Source organism: Oncorhynchus masou, chromosome 15 (assembly GCF_036934945.1).
Source record: "Oncorhynchus masou masou isolate Uvic2021 chromosome 15, UVic_Omas_1.1, whole genome shotgun sequence".
Classification (NCBI taxonomy): domain Eukaryota; kingdom Metazoa; phylum Chordata; class Actinopteri; order Salmoniformes; family Salmonidae; genus Oncorhynchus; species Oncorhynchus masou.
Genome location: NC_088226.1, coordinates 64,189,698 through 64,206,348, shown reverse-complemented (window position 1 = coordinate 64,206,348; position 16,651 = coordinate 64,189,698). Strand labels below are relative to the sequence as shown.

Below are 16,651 nucleotides of genomic sequence, written 5' to 3'. Positions count from 1 at the left end.
GTTATGGAAATGCAGCGCTGAAAAGTACCCAGGGCCTTGCCTTGGCTCCAGGTCCACTGGACCCATGGCCCAGTGAGACACGGGTGCCAGGCTACATAGATAGAAACAGAAAAGTCTGAGCATGTTGGGTAAAAGACTGGGGTAAATCCTCCATGGAAATGTGCCATTACTGAAGTAATACTATGATAAAGGCATTCGCATAAATGTGTTATTTTTAAAACTTGTTTTAACTTTGCTATTTAGAGTCAGACAAAGAATTCTTAGAGAAATGACAACACAGATTCATGAAAATCGACTTTTATTTGGATGCAAAAACTCACAACTTAAAGCAATACTGCAGTAGCAGAGGAGAGGAGTAGGTTGTTTGCTGGTTGGTTTGAGTATGTCTGATATTTTCCCAGTGAGCAGAACTGGTCGAAAACTGTCTTTACATTTATTTTCAACCAAAAGCACACCGTTCAACATATTTTCATCCCCAAAAATGTATTTGTAATATATTTTCAACCAAAAATATGTACTTTCAACATCTTCAACCAAAGAGACATATTTTCCACATCTATTCAACCGATTTAGCTCACTGGATTGGCTACTTGAATTTGACCTATCTTCTTTTACATCACGGGAATGAGACCCGGTCAGCACAGAAAGCAAGCACTTAAAGTGGAGCTGTTGGATCAATTGCAATAAGTGTTATCAAGAAAGGATTTCACAGTTTAATTTCCAGCTTCTCCAAGTTTCAGCTATTTTCCATCTTCAAAACTCAACATTTTGTCAGTTTCAAATCAGAGGATGAAATACTAGTGCTGACTTCTTGAGATGCCTTTCAAACCAAAACAAGGAGATTGTCTCCTGGTGATGTTCGCTGTAATTGACCAGTTGTATTCAATCAAGATGAATGTTGTCCGAGATTTCTTACATACAACTCTTAATCATTGTTTTAGCTGCCATACACGTAGCTCATATTATTTCTCATGTTGTTGTAAAGCCAGTCTGGCCAAGAGTCACAGGCCCCAATTCAATCAGTTACACACCAAGAGAAACCACACTGTAGGTCAGAATATTAAGTATCGGAGGTGTTAACCACATCTAAACCCTGGCTGCAAGCTGTTCCTCTCATGGACATTGGCATTGAAGAGAAACCACACACCACAAATGTCCTAACTACAGTGTGAACATTTAGAGTGAAACCACAGTGTGATTTTCCTTATGTCATTAAATTGAATATGGGGAATGTTTAATTAAGGACTCTGTGAAAACAAGATAAAATCTTGGACACATAAAGCAAAGCATATTAAAGCAAAGCCTAGAGGCATCAAAAGTAATACTGTAGACAAAACATAATCAGTGTTTGTTGTTGTTGTAAGGTAACTTAGTTAGTTGTCACATTTTTTTATTTTTTATCTGTCAAATCTTGCAATATAAACCAATGGTTTGACCACAGTATGAGCTACATTCCATTGTGGTGTAAATGGTAATATACACAAGGCATCTACTCGAAAGGATTGTATCAAAATGTTCTAAAAATATCTCTGGTTGGTTTCACAAAAGCAAACTGTATCAAAAGCATTGCAACATAATAGGAGAACGCTTACACAACGGAAAGCTGGACAACCAATCACTTCGCTTTGATTGTGGACTTACGAGAGTCCCATACAGCACATGCAATCCATTTAAGTCAACACAGTCAAAACACGATACAGAAAATAACATTTACAGCTGAACATCAGAGACACAACCATAGTTGGTCTATTGTGCTTCATACGGATTAGGCTTGGCCTATCTATACAACAATCATGGGCAGCTAACCTCACGCATGTGTTTAGGCTACTGTTGAGAGTAGATGTGTCATCATCCCAACACCACTGAGGGGGCACTGATGGGAAGGGTTAGGGGGGGTCAGGTTTTCCCAGCATGCATCCTTTGTGAGAGGGGAAATAACAACTAAGAAAGAAAGCAAAACCATCAAATAGAGTTAAGATAAACTCCAGTTTGAAGTGTTGTTTCTTCTCGCAACCTTTACATTTGTCCTTTTCTGCTCCTATCTGATTTACTCCTATCCTGGTCCCAGACCTGTTTGTGCTTTTTCTGACTCCATTGTTATGGTAAAGGTATGACAATACCATACGAGGTTGTCACCGAGCCGATGCAGACTGGCACCCAGGCTATTTTACACCTTAAAAAAAAAGAACAGGGGCAAGTTTTGCTACTCCTCTATCTCTGGATTCTTCCACTATGTGACGGTCCTAACAGCTCATGTGTGAACCCAGGAGATGAGACATGCACACGCCCCCTCAGTCTCGGTGGTCACATGATGCCTCTGTGTGAGATCATGATGATGACGGACTGACTGCACATACACATGACACTGTAATACTGTAGGGACTGCACACAATGCCTAGTTACCTAATGGTTACATTCCTCTATGGTTCTGTAGAGTTCTATGGTACATGGCTCAGTCAATGGTAATGAACACGGAGCACCGTGCAACCTGAAGATGAGGTGACTCCTGACTGCACCAGGAGTTTGAAAGGCCTGCTGTACCGTTTTAACGTAAAGAGACCCAGTGAGCATGTCTTTTCATCCTGCTCATAGGGGATAGTTTGGTATGCTTACGTTTCAGACGAACATGTGACCCCTCACTGTGCGATTGTTTAGCATCACTGTTTTAATATAGGCTGAACGTTTTCTGATCTGGAGGAATCTGAATAATCCAAAGTTAACTGGCACTTGATTGGGTATACCGGATAAGATATCCTGGATAGACCTCTGGCAAGTGTGAAAACAAATGTTTGAGTTAGAAGTGACAGAACGTTTCATCATCACTACTTTTAGAGCATCGTCCGCAAAGCAAATCAGTAAAATGTTTTAATTCATAGCAGTTGTTTTATTTAAAATAATTTCTGGCAGCATAATGAAACCTCAGCAGTTTCCGTCTTGCCTTATAAGCAAAGTTCTCAAATCAAGATTGGGCTTTTCGTATGTGGGCCTCTGAAATGGAAGGGGGCAGGATGTTGTTGTGTCTGTGCGTTAAAGGGTGACATTAAGATGGAGGTACAGGTGTAGTGCTCTACTCCTCTGCAGTGTGGGACAGCTGCTTCTCGTACAGGCTGAGGACGTGGTGCACAAACTGGTACTGCTCACCCGTCTGGATCATCCCGCCTCTGTCGCACACACACACACACACACACACACACACACACACACACACACACACACACACACACACACACACACACACACACACACACACACACACACACACACACACACACACGTCAGGAAAGAGACAAAGACAGACAGGTGTAAAGAAAGACAGACGGTAGACTGACCTGTCGAGGCGGAGCTGGCAGGTGGTCCTCAGTATGTCGACCACACCCTCACTCCTCAGCTGTTTACACAGGATGGAGGTGGCGATGAAACAGCCTGTCCGACCTATCCCAGCACTGGGAGGAGGATGAAGAGGAAGAAGAGGGTGAAGATGAAGAGGAGGAGGATGAATAGGAGGAGAATGAAGAGGAACCATTAATGTATTAGACCTGACCAACCACGAGCATTTCTGCAATGCTGCCCTCTTCTATCTCTAGGAGCACACACCTTCCAATGCTGCCACACATCTTCTATCTCTAGGAGCACACACCTTCCAATACTGCCACACATCTTCTATCTCTAGGAGCACAGACCTTCCAATGCTGCCACACATCTTCAATCTCTAGGGGCACAGACCATCCAATACTGCCACACATCTTCTATCTCTAGGAGCACACACCTTCCAATGCTGCCACACATCTTCAATACTAGGGGCACAGACCTTCCAAAAAATCCACTGAGACATCCTCCCTACTGACGGTAATAGGTGTGGGTATAATGTCTGTGTTTCCAACCCCACCTGCAGTGGACGATGACAGGGCCGCTGGTGAGCAGAGCTTCCTCTCTTGCCTGCTCCACTTCCTGTACCAGCTCCAGGAGGGGCGGGGCTTTGTCTGGGGTCTTCTGGTCAGGCCAGGAGGTGTACCAGTACTGCCTGAGGCTGCGCTCCTCTCCATCACACTGTCTCACACACACACAAATACATCAAACACATGGTTTCCAGGTGTTTAATGCCATTACATTTGCGTCGTAAAGGCCAATTTTATGTGCCATTCTCCCCTCAGCAGCCTCCTGTGATGTCCTTGGCATTGGTGTATAGATGCATACTGTAGTATTATTCTTACCTTCAGACTGAAGACCCTCAGGCTGTAGTCGTCCTCCTGGGTTACCGTGACAACCGTGATCAGGATGCCCTCGTGGGACACAGAGTCCTCAGGCCAGTACTCTGCACATTTCTGTAAGGGGCAACAGAGAGCCAGAGTTCACATGGGCATTTACCTCTGGTCTACCTCTTTCTCCCTCCCTCCCTCCCTCCCTACCTCATTCTTCTCCTCTAGGTTAGTGATCATGATGATTATAGGACAGCGTTCCTGCCACACCATCCTCCAGAAGTCTCCCACCGTGTTAACTGTAGGACCTTGGGTAGCGATGTACGCCCGCTCCTCACCCCCGTAACCCTGTGGACAGCAACACTCTAGTTCTAGTGACAGCCACACAGTAGTTCTAATGACAGCAACACAGTAGTTCTAATGACAGCAACACAGTAGTTCTAATGACAGCAACAAGGTAGTTCTAGTGACAGCAACACAGTAGTTCTAGTGACAGCAACACAGTTGTTCTAGTGACAGCAACACAGTAGTTCTAGTGACAGCAACACAGTAGTTCTAGTGACAGCAACACAGTAGTTCTAATGACAGCAACACAGTAGTTCTAGTGACAGCAACACAGTAGTTCTAGTGACAGCAACACAGTAGTTCTAGTGACAGCAACACAGTAGTTCTAGTGACAGCAACACAGTAGTTCTAGTGACAGCAACACAGTAGTTCTAGTGACAGCAACACAGTAGTTCTAGTGACAGCAACACAGTAGTTCTCGCAGGACCATGGATGAGAAAACTTGCACACAAGGCCCTAGCTGACAAGCCGCTGGGCCCTAATCGTCCACTTATGTGGCTTATTGGCTGGGACGGCACTGCTTGTACATGAATTAGTTGAGATGGAGCAGTAGGCAGACAGACACCTACCTGTAAGTAATTAGACAGAAACCTACCTGTAGGTAGTTAGACAGAGATCTACCTGTATGTTGTTAGACAGAGACCTACCTGTATGTTGTTAGACAGAGACCTACCTGTATGTTGTTAGACAGAGACCTACCTGTATGTTGTTAGACAGAGACCTACCTGTATGTTGTTAGACAGAGACCTACCTGTAGGTAGTTAGACAGAGACCTACCTGTAGGTAGTTAGACAGAGACCTACCTGTAGGTAGTTAGACAGAGACCTACCTGTAGGTAGTTAGACAGAGACCTACCTGTAGGTAGTTAGACAGAGACCTACCTGTATGTTGTTAGACAGAGACCTACCATCTATGTTGTTAGACAGAGACCTACCTCTATGTTGTTAGACAGAGACCTACCTGTAGGTAGTTAGACAGAGACCTACCTGTAGGTAGTTAGACAGAGACCTACCTGTAGGTAGTTAGACAGAGACCTACCTGTAGGTAGTTAGACAGAGACCTACCTGTAGGTAGTTAGACAGAGACCTACCTGTAGGTAGTTAGACAGAGACCTACCTGTAGGTAGTTAGCATTGATGTAGGTCCTTAGGAATTCATCTCCATCTGCTGTCTGGAGGATCACTCTACTGTGTGTGTCTGGAAAACACAGGAGCATATCACAAGACCCAGACAACTGCCTGTGTGTGTGTGTCTCTGCTTTTATTTGTGAGGTTCAGAGAGTGTTTCGAAATGACTGCTGTTGGGAGTGTGTCCACTCACTAGGCAGGATGGTCTTGTAGCGGTTCTTCCTCACCAGCCCTGGATAGTTGTACTCCTTTGGGTCAACAAAGTTCATGGGAGTTTCCTGGCAACAGAACAATGGATGCACAGTAGCTTGATGTGTGGTTGTGTCCAGGAAATGGTGTCTCTGGTGCATGATTGTGTGTGCTCATCTTGGTTTGTGTCTATTGCACACGCAGTTTAGACCAGGGTTGCTCAAAGTCGGTGCTCGCAGAGGGGGCCCCAGGACTGAGTTTGGGAAACTTTGGTTTACACTAATAGTGAGTGTATACATCTACCTTAGAGAATGTGTGATTGTGTAGACCTACCTCTGTCTTAGAGAGAGTGTGTGTGTGTGATTGTGAGTGTATATCTCAGCCTAAAGGTGTAATGCATCCTCTATAGAGCTGAGAATGCTAATGCATTTCACTGTGTCAACATCTCATACACTGTTTACAGTAGCCTCTGGGTGTTGAGAGCTCCTTGGTGGGTTTGTGTGTTACTCACATAGAACTCTGCCTGTAGGGCTTGGTCGTCCATAGCGCGTGTGTGGAGCTGGGCAGGGCTGAGTGCGTTTGTTCCCTCTCTCAGGTACTCCTTGGCAGTCTGGTCTCTGGGGGAGAGCTGGGCACCATAGCCATAGGGCTCCGTACAGCCAGGAGAACACATGTCCAGGGTCAGGGACACGTTGGAGCCCCTCCTAACACACACACACACACCCATAGGATGGCACCGACACATATATTGTAATCCCCAAGGCATTTTTAACTCAAATTCAACACATTATTTCTTCAAATGTTTATGTTGTACTGACTCAAAACTAAATGAGAAGTCAGATCAACACATTAAAAAAAAAGTTAGGATAACAAATTAACTTTTTAAAAGCATGCTCTACTGCAGGGTAAATGTTTTTATGATATTTTTTTACATCTGTGTTTTCGCATGTACATTGAGTGATTCATTGATCATTTTTATGCTACACAAAGATAAATAACATATTTTTCTAAATGAATCCAATCATTTAGTTAGATTTTTTGCACCCATTGCTGAAATAGTTGTTCCAGTTTTAAAAGGTTAGCTAGTCTGTTTACCCCTTTTCCAACTCTGTCTGTTATAATGAATGCAGTTTCAGGTTAATATAATTCTGTTGGCTATTCTACATTTTGCTGGAACCCAAGAAGAGTTACATGTCACTTTGCTGGTCAACATAATGTGACTTGCAGGTATGGTTGGGAAATCCTTGTACATTTCCCTGGTTTTCCACAAATCCTGGTTGGAAGGTTCCTGGAAATCCTTCAACCAGGATTTTTAGGAAATCTGGCAAATTTGGGAAAATTACTGGAATTTTATTAGGCCTCAAAATAAGTCCTCATGAGATATGTAATGTCATTAAGTTTAATGATAAGATTCGCCGAGCAACTCACTTGGTGAAGGCCACAGGAGTTCACTAATACTGCATTCACATATGACATATGATTTACTGTACTACTTTCATATGAGTAATACAAATGCTATTTTCTTGAGTAAGGTATACTTAAATTGAATGACTTCTCATTTAGTTTTGAGTTAGTACCACATAAACATTTTTAGTAATAACGACTTTTCATTGCCTTTGAGTACCACTTACAAGAAGTATTTGAGTAAAACATTGCCTTGGGGTTTACAGTGCAAATGAATGATATCAATAGTTCATTATTTTGTTCATTAAACAGACAAGACATAACGACCCCAATCACAGTCGACACACATATCTTATAGTAAGAATATAATGGAATATAACAGAATAAAATACTAATCATATTTTTCCCTTACAACTGGTGACAGTCACCCGTGGAACCGCTGTCGTCAAAAAAGTCCTTGCTTTTTTGACCCACATTTCATCTCTTTCATACCCTCGCAAGTGTAGGGTCTTACATTGAGAGTGTCTTCATCATGATACCAATAGAAAATAATAGCAATCCTATTTTCAAAAGCATGCGAGTCTCGTGTTCATATTTTACAACCTCCAATGGCTTTTGGAGTTCACATTACGCGATCCAGCAAAATAATAGGCCTAAACTTGATTTAGGCTACATTATTGCATGTTAAATGTTTCGGATCAGTGATAGAGGAGCAAACGAATAGATGAGCTATACAACCTACACTTATTTGCCCAGCCAGAAAATAATTAACCAATAGCCTACACAGACAGAGATTCAGTGAAACAATTGAGACAAGTCAGGCTTTTGGTTGGGAGTAGGTCTAGGATACTAAGCGCTGCTAGTGAAGAGAAAAATATTAAACTACATAACATGCTGGCAAAATGTTCTAATAAATTAGCCAATTAGACAAGATGATCATGATCAGCACCTCAATTGAGCTAACATTTCCCCAGCCTAACCAATATCAAAAGCAGATTCAGTGGAAACAAAAATCTCACATTGATTGATTTTAATCAAGAGTAGCTTGTCTCAAAGCAGCGCGATAGCACTGTCCCGCTGAAAATGGTGCGGAAATTATCATCTCGTTTACCACAAGCGGGTAGGCTTTTGCTTCAAATGTATTACAACGATTGGACGACTTTGGGAGTTTCAGTAAGAAACTATTTCATACAAGCCTTCAATTGCATTAGTCTACTTTAGTCCATTATTTTCGTCATTCAGTGATATTTATTCCCACAGTAAGTCTTTCTGGATCCATCCAGTTGTTGTTATGAAAACAGTGCATGTGGTGGGCTTTGTGAAGAGATGGGCGAAGTCACACGCCTCGCAAAGTTTACAACTGTCAAGAGGAAAAAGAGATTGTTAAGGGAATTTTTATCTATAATGACTAATTATGTATACATTTCAATCAGGATGTACTAATCAGAATACTACTATGTTACTGTATATGTACTAATTACAATACTAAATGTTACTGTATTTGTTTGAGTTTTCTTTCTTGAGTTTTCTTTCTTGTGAATGTGGTCAAGAGTTTAGAACAATGACGGTCTGTTCCTTGGTACAAATGAATGAACTATATCTCCAGACTGTCTAGAATGCTTATCTACACTGACTGACCTTGGCTCTAGGCGAGGAGGGAAGGCTTGAGAGCTATAGAGGCTTTCTACCAGTGTCAAGAAGAGACGGAACATTTAGAAAACGCTGACGTCATTTTCAGTTTATAACCTGTGCTAAAATGTGTGTGTACTCAGTACTCTCTTCAATAAAGGCTGTTACTTGATTTTAAGACCAGGGCTCTGTCCATTCCTATAAAATAAGGGTCTTACAAATTCTTATGAATTGACAGAGTGTTCAATTTTAATTGGGAATTAAAACAGAGGAATTAAATTCCTTCAACAATTGGTCCTTCGAGCCTGATCTAAAAATCCGTCCCTGCCATCTGAAGGTCGTACGCCGGAAAAATCGTGCACGTTATTAAAGACCTGGCTCCTGAATGGAGGTTAAAAACAGGCCGGTATACACTACAGACGGCAGGTACGGTGACAGATCCAAGCGAACAGTGCTTTCCGCAGGCGGCAGCAGGTCAGTAGCCGTTATTCTCGAATTTGGGAGGGATTATTTAGGATATTTATTGATTAAATGTTATAAAGGAGTTTGGATTTGATCAATAATAGGTGCTTGAATATTCTGAACAAATACAATGGGTTTCTACCTTGGGTTTTAACCAAAATCGATAGGAAGGAAACAGGTCTGAAATGGACCTGTGGTAAGGTGCACTACCATAAATAAACTACAGCTTAATAAATCCTGGTTTTGCAAGCCAGAAGGTTATTAAGGAGGGATATAGTACGCATTGGAGAATTAGGATTGTTATAATTGTTCCGTACAAATATGATAGCCATTAATTCAAAAACATACCTAAATAAAGTTTGAACCTGAGTAGTCTATCTGTATATGGGAAGTAGTCTGACTATCAAGAAGTAGCAGATAAGATATATATAAAACAGGTGAGGATAAATTAGGCTTGGTGAGAAGGCAGGGTAATTCTAGGCGAACAGAATAATTGAACCTGTACGATGCTGAAAGAAATTAATATCCAAAGGAGAGGTTAACTTAGTCTAGAGTAGTGAGATATGAGATATTAACGTTGAAAGTCCCAAGGAGAATATCCTACGGGTGAAATGTAATGTCCGATCAAATGTCTTCTATAGATGTGGTTCACAGGAAGGAAAATACATACTGACTATCTTTAAAGTGACACACACATTGTAAAGTAACTAAGTAACGGTAAATTGCAAATTCGTAGAAAGACACGCACATAGAATTTAAAATTAAATATAGAAAGGCATAGATAAGTGATTAAATACCATAGCTAAGTAACAGTAAGGATGTTTAGAAATTATTCCAAGTAAGTGTGGGAAACTAGCGGGAGATTACCGTTTATAGGAGAACGAAGAGAATGGAAGGGAGGCGTCCAAAATCTGACTCAGACAAAGAACCTGAATGGAAGCTGATATTACTAATATAGTCAGGAAGGGTTTTAAATTAGGACGATTTTCTGGGAATTCTCGGTGTCAAAGTTTTGCGACTACAGACAATTATAATAATAGAATTATTGGCGGGGAAACACAATCATTTTAATAGCGGGACACCAAGGTACGTTTTCAGCTTTGAAACGGATAGACTAAAATTGATTTTAGATTGTAATTCACCTACTTGCATGTTTTGCCTTAAAAATACGGTCGCCAGTGTTTGTATAAAATATGAACTGAAACGTTAAAATGTGTTTTAGATAGAATTGAAAAAAGAAGTCATTAAAAATAATGGCGAGACAATTTCGATGTAATACGCTATTTTGCCCAAAATGATCTGGTGGAATAATGTATTGAGATGGGAGTCGTATTTAAATAAATGTATCATAGAAGAGAAAGTCACCTAAAGTTAAATGTAGGGAATAACGGAGAGATACGATACAATTTCGTGCTATCCGGATGTTATAGCTCTTTATGAATCGACTGACATACGATAAATTTAGCACAGAACATGGTACGTTTAAATGTTAGGGTATAGAAAGTTGAGAAGTTTGGTTGGTTTTACTTTGTTGATTAGAATTTAAAGCTGAACTCAATCTGAAATAGGGAATATATATTTTACAGAGGCAAGCAGATTTGCATCGTCGTTTCACGTTGAACAACATCGTTCCTCAAATTAGTCAGAGAAGTATCCACCCCAGCAACAGAATTGCTAGGCCCTCAATGGGGCTATATAGTGCAACGCTTTGGACTATAAAATAGGTAAGAATAGTTTCATCGTAAAAAGTTGTGATGGTTTTCCCGAGTATTGATTTTTGGTTAGGTAACTCCAGTGAATTCGAACAAGTTAACATATTCTAAAAAACACTATCTGTTTTTCTTCACGGGGAACAAGTAAATGTCTTATCTTAAAGGGACAGTGCACGTTTATCACAGTGGTTTGAGTGTATGGCAGTGTATAAAATATTTTGGGATGACAATTTGAAGATAGACTGAATGAGTTACATGAAACATTGTTACTTGATTTTAAGACCAGGGCTCTGTCCATTCCTATAAAATAAGGGTCTTACAAATTCTTATGAATTGACAGAGTGTTCAATTTTAATTGGGAATTAAAACAGAGGAATTAAATTCCTTCAACAGAGATGCATACCCATACAGGGTTCTTCTGTTTGTCCCCATAGGGGAATCCTTTTCCGTGCTGGGTAGAACCCTTTGCAGAGGGTTATGTAGGGTTCTTCAAAGAACCCCCTGTATATGGTTCTAGACACAACCCTCTATGAAGGGTTCTACCAGGAATCATTTTATCATCTAAAAGTTATTCCTAGAACCCTCTATGAATGGTTACATCAGCCTTATTAGCCTTTCAGATTAAATGATTTATTACAATACATTACATACACTGAGTATACAAAACATTATTTCCATGACATAGACTGACCAGGTGAATCCAGGTGAAAGCTATGATCCCTTATTAATGTCACCTGTTAAATCCACTGTGTAGTCAGGTTAAATAATGCTTTTTAAGCCTTGAGACAGTTGAGAAATGGATTGTGCATGTGTGCCATTCAGAGCGTGAATGGGCAAGACAATATTTAAGTGCCTTTCAATGGGGTATGGTAGTAGGTGCCAGGCGAACCGGTTTGTGTCAAGAACTGCAACACTGCAGGGTTTTGCATGCTTAACAGTTTCCCGTGTATGAAGAATGGTCCACCACCCATTGGACATTCAGCCAACTTGACACAACTGTGGGAAGCATTGGAGTGAACATGGGCCAGTATTCCTGTGGAACACTTTCAACACCTTGTAGAGTCCATGCCCCGACATATGTAGATTGTTCTGAGGGCGAAAGGGGGGGGGCAACCCAATATTAGGAAGGTTTTCTTAATGTTTTGTACACTCAGTGTATATAATAAGGCCTTTCTTTGAGGGCCTAGTTATACACTAACTCAGTGATGTTCAGAATCTCCTGGTTTACAGGCCACATCAAGCCTGCAAATCACATTATGCTGGCTTGCAAAGTGATATTTAATTCCGATTGCAATCTAGCCACAGTTAGGATATCCAACAAGTGGAATTGTTAATTAACCTCCTGAAGCTAGGGTACACTATTTTTATGTTTGGAAAATAACGTTCCCAAAGTATTTCTCAGGACCAGATGCTAGAATATGCATATAATTGACAGATTAGGATAGAAAACACTCTAAAGTTTAAGTGAGTTTTTGCGCTACAGAGTAAAACCGCCATTGTTCCTCCCGTTGTTATTGAAAAACCTACACACTCGGTTGATATATTATCGAATATATATTTTAAAAACTACCTGAGGAATGATTATAAAAAACATTTGACATGTTTCTGTGGACATTTATAAAGACTATTTGGAATTTCCGTCTGCGTTGTCGTGACCGCTCTTTCCTGTGGATTTCTGAACATAACGCGACAAACAAACAGAGGTATTTTGGGTATAAAAATGATCTTTATGGAACAAAAGGAACATTTGTTGTGTAACTGGGAATCTCGTGAGTGAAAACATCCGAAGATCATCAAAGGTAAACGGTTAATTTGATTGCTTTTCTGATTTTCGTGACCAAGCTTCCTGATGCTAAGTGTGCATAATGCTATGCTAGGCTAAGGATTGCTTTCGCTGTAAAGCATAATTTCAAAATATGAGACGACAGGCTAAGCTGTGTTTAGCAATATTGCAAAACATGAATATTTTTTAGTAATATTATTTGACTGTTGCGCTATGCTATTCAGCGGTTGCTGACGAAAATTATCCTGTGACAGGGATGGGTCGCGTCAAGAAGTTAATCACCCGCAACCTGCATTCAGAATGACTGCCAAGTTAGGGAAGATTGAATACTGAGTCTACCCCAGAGGCACTGTGGTCTAAGGCGCTGCATCTCAGTGCAAGAGGCGTCAGCATAGTCCCTGGTTGGAACCCAGGCTGTGTCACCTCTGGCTGTGATTGGGAGTTCCATAGGGTGGTGCACAGTTGTCCAGGGTAGGCTGTCATTGGAAATAAGTATTTATTCTTAACTGACTTGCCTAATTAAATAAAGGTAAAAAATCTAAACTGGAAAAACCATCTCAGTATCAGGTTCTGAAACTATGTTGTTTAGCATAAAATTAATCAACCAATCAATGTACATGCAAAAACACACATTCTACAGTAAAATAAACCATTTTGAAAATCTCCCTGCAATAGATCATGCTGGAAAATATTATATATGGTTCTATATAGAACCATTCTTGCCTACCAAAGAACACTTCTTGACTACCAAAAAACACTTCTTGCCTACCAAAGAACACTTCTTGCCTACCAAAGAACACTTCTTGCCTTCCAAAGAACACTTCTTGCCTTCCAAAGAACACTTCTTGCCTTCCAAAGAACACTTATTGCCTTCCAAAGAACACTTCTTGCCTTCCAAAGAACACTTCTTGCCTACCAAAGAACATTTCTTGCCTTCCAAAGAACACTTCTTGCCTTCCAAAGAACACTTCTTGCCTTCCAAAGAACACTTCTTGCCTTCCAAAGAACACTTCTTGCCTTCCAAAGAACACTTCTTGCCTACCAAAGAACACTTCTTGCCTACCAAAGAACACTTCTTGCCTACCAAAGAACACTTCTTGCCTTCCAAAGAACACTTCTTGCCTACCAAAGAACACTTCTTGCCTACCAAAGAACACTTCTTGCCTACCAAAGAACACTTCTTGCCTTCCAAAGGACACTTCTTGCCTACCAAAGAACCATCAAAAAACACTTTCTTCCAAAAAACGTTATTAGAATGTGAAAGGATCTTGGTAGAAACCTTTATCTTACAAGGAATTCTTGTCTTCCAAAATGGTTATTCTGATCATATCAGTTCTTGGTAGAACCCTATCCCTCCACACATAACCCTTTTGGAACCCTTTTTTCTAACAGTGTGTAGCAACCATCAACAGTTTAAGACAGAGCCATATATATGGTGTGTCAATGCCGCCTCAGCATTACGGCCACGTTTCATACTAAACCGTAGGCAGAACTTTACGGAAATTATTACTAGGTCATTAGGCAGAAAAACACGTTTTGGCTTTGATAACCAGCAATATTTTTGAGATATAAAGAAAAGGTGGAAAAAAGTTGGCAGTATAGAAAAGTTTGGGGAAAACATCTTAGTATGAAAGAGAAATAACAAATACAGTCATTGATGGTAACTCAACAGATGTAGGATCTTTATTTGAGTTTGCTACAGCATAAAAATAATCCTGCAACAACAGGAAATGTGAATTATTATGTGGATTATAATTAATGGACATTTTTTGTAGGGGTTGATACATTTTTCTTCAGGGAAAATCAAGTCTGACATTTTAAAGTGGAATTTTAAACTTTAGAAGCCTTTTTAAACACTACATGTTTGCATTTCTTGCTGTTCCGGAAAATCAACAACAAAAGAGTGTTCTGGGTTTGGCGCTCCCCTCGAGTTCATGCAGTGGGGGAGATCTTCATGGGCTTTTCTCAGCCTTGTCTCAGGGTAGTACAGTAAGTTGGTGGTTGAAGATATCCCACTAGTAGTGTGGGGGCTGTGCTTTGGCAAAGTGGGTGGGGTTATATCCTGCTTGGTTTGCCCCGTCCGGGGGTATCGTTGGACGGGACCACTGTGTCTCCCGAACCCTCCTGTCTCAGCTTCCAGTATTTATGCTGCAATAGTTTGTGTTGGGGGGCTAGGGTCAGTCTGTTATATCTGGAGTATTTCTCCTGTCTTATCCGGTGTCCTGTGTGAATTTAAGTCTAATTCTCTCTCTCTACCTCTCCCTCCCCTCCAGGAGAACCTGAGTCCTGGGACCATGCCTCAGGACTACCGGGCCTGATGACTCCTCGCTGTCCCCAGTCCACTTGGTTGTGCTGCTGCTCCAGTTTCAACTGTTCTGCCTGCGGCTATGGAAGCCTGACCTATTCACCGGACGTGCTACCTGGTCCCGGACCTGCTGTTTTCGACTCTCTCTCTACCGCACCTGCTGTCTCTAACTATGAATGCTCAGCTATGAAAAGCCAACTGACATTTACTCCTGAGGTGCTGACCTGTTGCACCCTCTACAACCACTTTGATTATTATTATTATTTGACCCTACTGGTCATCTATGAACGTTTGAACATCTTGGCCATGTACTGTTATAATCTCAACCCGGCACAGACAGAAGAGGACTAGCCATGTCACGTTCATCGTAAGGAGGAGACCAAAGCGCAGTGTGATACCAATACATACTCTTTAGTAAAAGAAGAAACAATAAACAAACCAAATGTGACGCAATATAAACCGAGTGCTGACACAGGCAACTACACAGACAATAACCCACAAAATACCCAAGGAATATGGCTACCTAAATATGGGGTGCAAAGGAGCAAAATAAATAAAATAAATACAGTAGGGAAAGAGGTAGTTGTTTGGGCTAAATTATAGGTGGGCTATGTACAGGTGCAGTAATCTGTGAGCTGCTCTGACAGCTGGTGCTTAAAGCTAGTGAGGGAAATAAGTGTTTCCAGTTTCAGAGATTTTTGTAGTTCATTCCAGTCATTGGCAGCAAAGAACTGGAAGGAGAGGCGGCCAAAGAAAGAATTGGTTTTGGGGGTGACCAGAGAGATATACCTGCTGGAGTGCGTGCTACAGGTGGGTGATGCTATGGTGACCAGCGAGCTGAGATAAAGGGGACTTTACCTAGCAGGGTCTTGTAGATGACATGGAGCCAGTGGGTTTGGCGACGAGTATGAAGCGAGAGCCAGCCAACGAGAGCGTACAGGTCGTACTCAGATATATGAAGTGCAAGAGGTTTCCTCAAAAGTTATGAGTCATGACAGCACATTAGGGTTTACAGTGTACAAGAAAAATGTATTGCAATTGTGCACACACACACATACCCCCCCCCCAGAGACCACCTCTCCACATCCATCCTCCCACTGACCTCTCTTGCAGGCCCACAGGTGTAACAGAGAGGGTGGTGATGTCCCCCTCCGTCTTGGTGTCCAGACCCAGGTCAAAGACAGGTGTCTGGGGTTCAGCTTCTAGGTCCATCAGGTCCTCCTGGGCATCTGTCCACTCTGACAGGGTGAAGGAAGGCTGGCGACTCACTGACTGACGTCTGTCCCCGTGGTTAGTCACCACCGTCGTGGGCCACCACGCTTCACCGTACCCCAACTTACACACAATGCGGTAGATCTGGAGACACAATATCAAAATGCACATTTCATGGAAATGGTAAGAGCCGTCTCGAGGTCACAGGAGACCTCGTCTTATGTGCAAAATATGTTGAAAATGTACTGCAAACATTTGAAGAGAGAAGAGAGCAACAGTGCCTGGACT

General features: G+C 41.5%; 1 protein-coding gene across 3 annotated transcripts in view; it reads right to left on the bottom strand.

The window, feature by feature from the left end:
* Window positions 1–281: 281 nt before the first annotated feature.
* The window catches only part of LOC135556637 (tyrosine-protein phosphatase non-receptor type 5-like), a 34,858-nt gene continuing 18,488 nt past the window's right edge, over window positions 282–16,651 (bottom strand). For all 3 annotated transcript variants that reach the window (XM_064989997.1, XM_064989996.1, XM_064989998.1), the window contains exons 6-14: window positions 16,254–16,507; window positions 6,368–6,560; window positions 5,861–5,945; window positions 5,658–5,737; window positions 4,407–4,544; window positions 4,212–4,322; window positions 3,887–4,047; window positions 3,330–3,443; window positions 282–3,161 (exon numbers count right to left, since the gene is read on the bottom strand). In XM_064989997.1, the coding sequence (XP_064846069.1) occupies window positions 3,068–3,161; window positions 3,330–3,443; window positions 3,887–4,047; window positions 4,212–4,322; window positions 4,407–4,544; window positions 5,658–5,737; window positions 5,861–5,945; window positions 6,368–6,560; window positions 16,254–16,507 (1,230 nt within the window). In that variant the 3' untranslated portion in view covers window positions 282–3,067. The remainder of the gene's footprint in view (window positions 3,162–3,329; window positions 3,444–3,886; window positions 4,048–4,211; window positions 4,323–4,406; window positions 4,545–5,657; window positions 5,738–5,860; window positions 5,946–6,367; window positions 6,561–16,253; window positions 16,508–16,651) is intronic.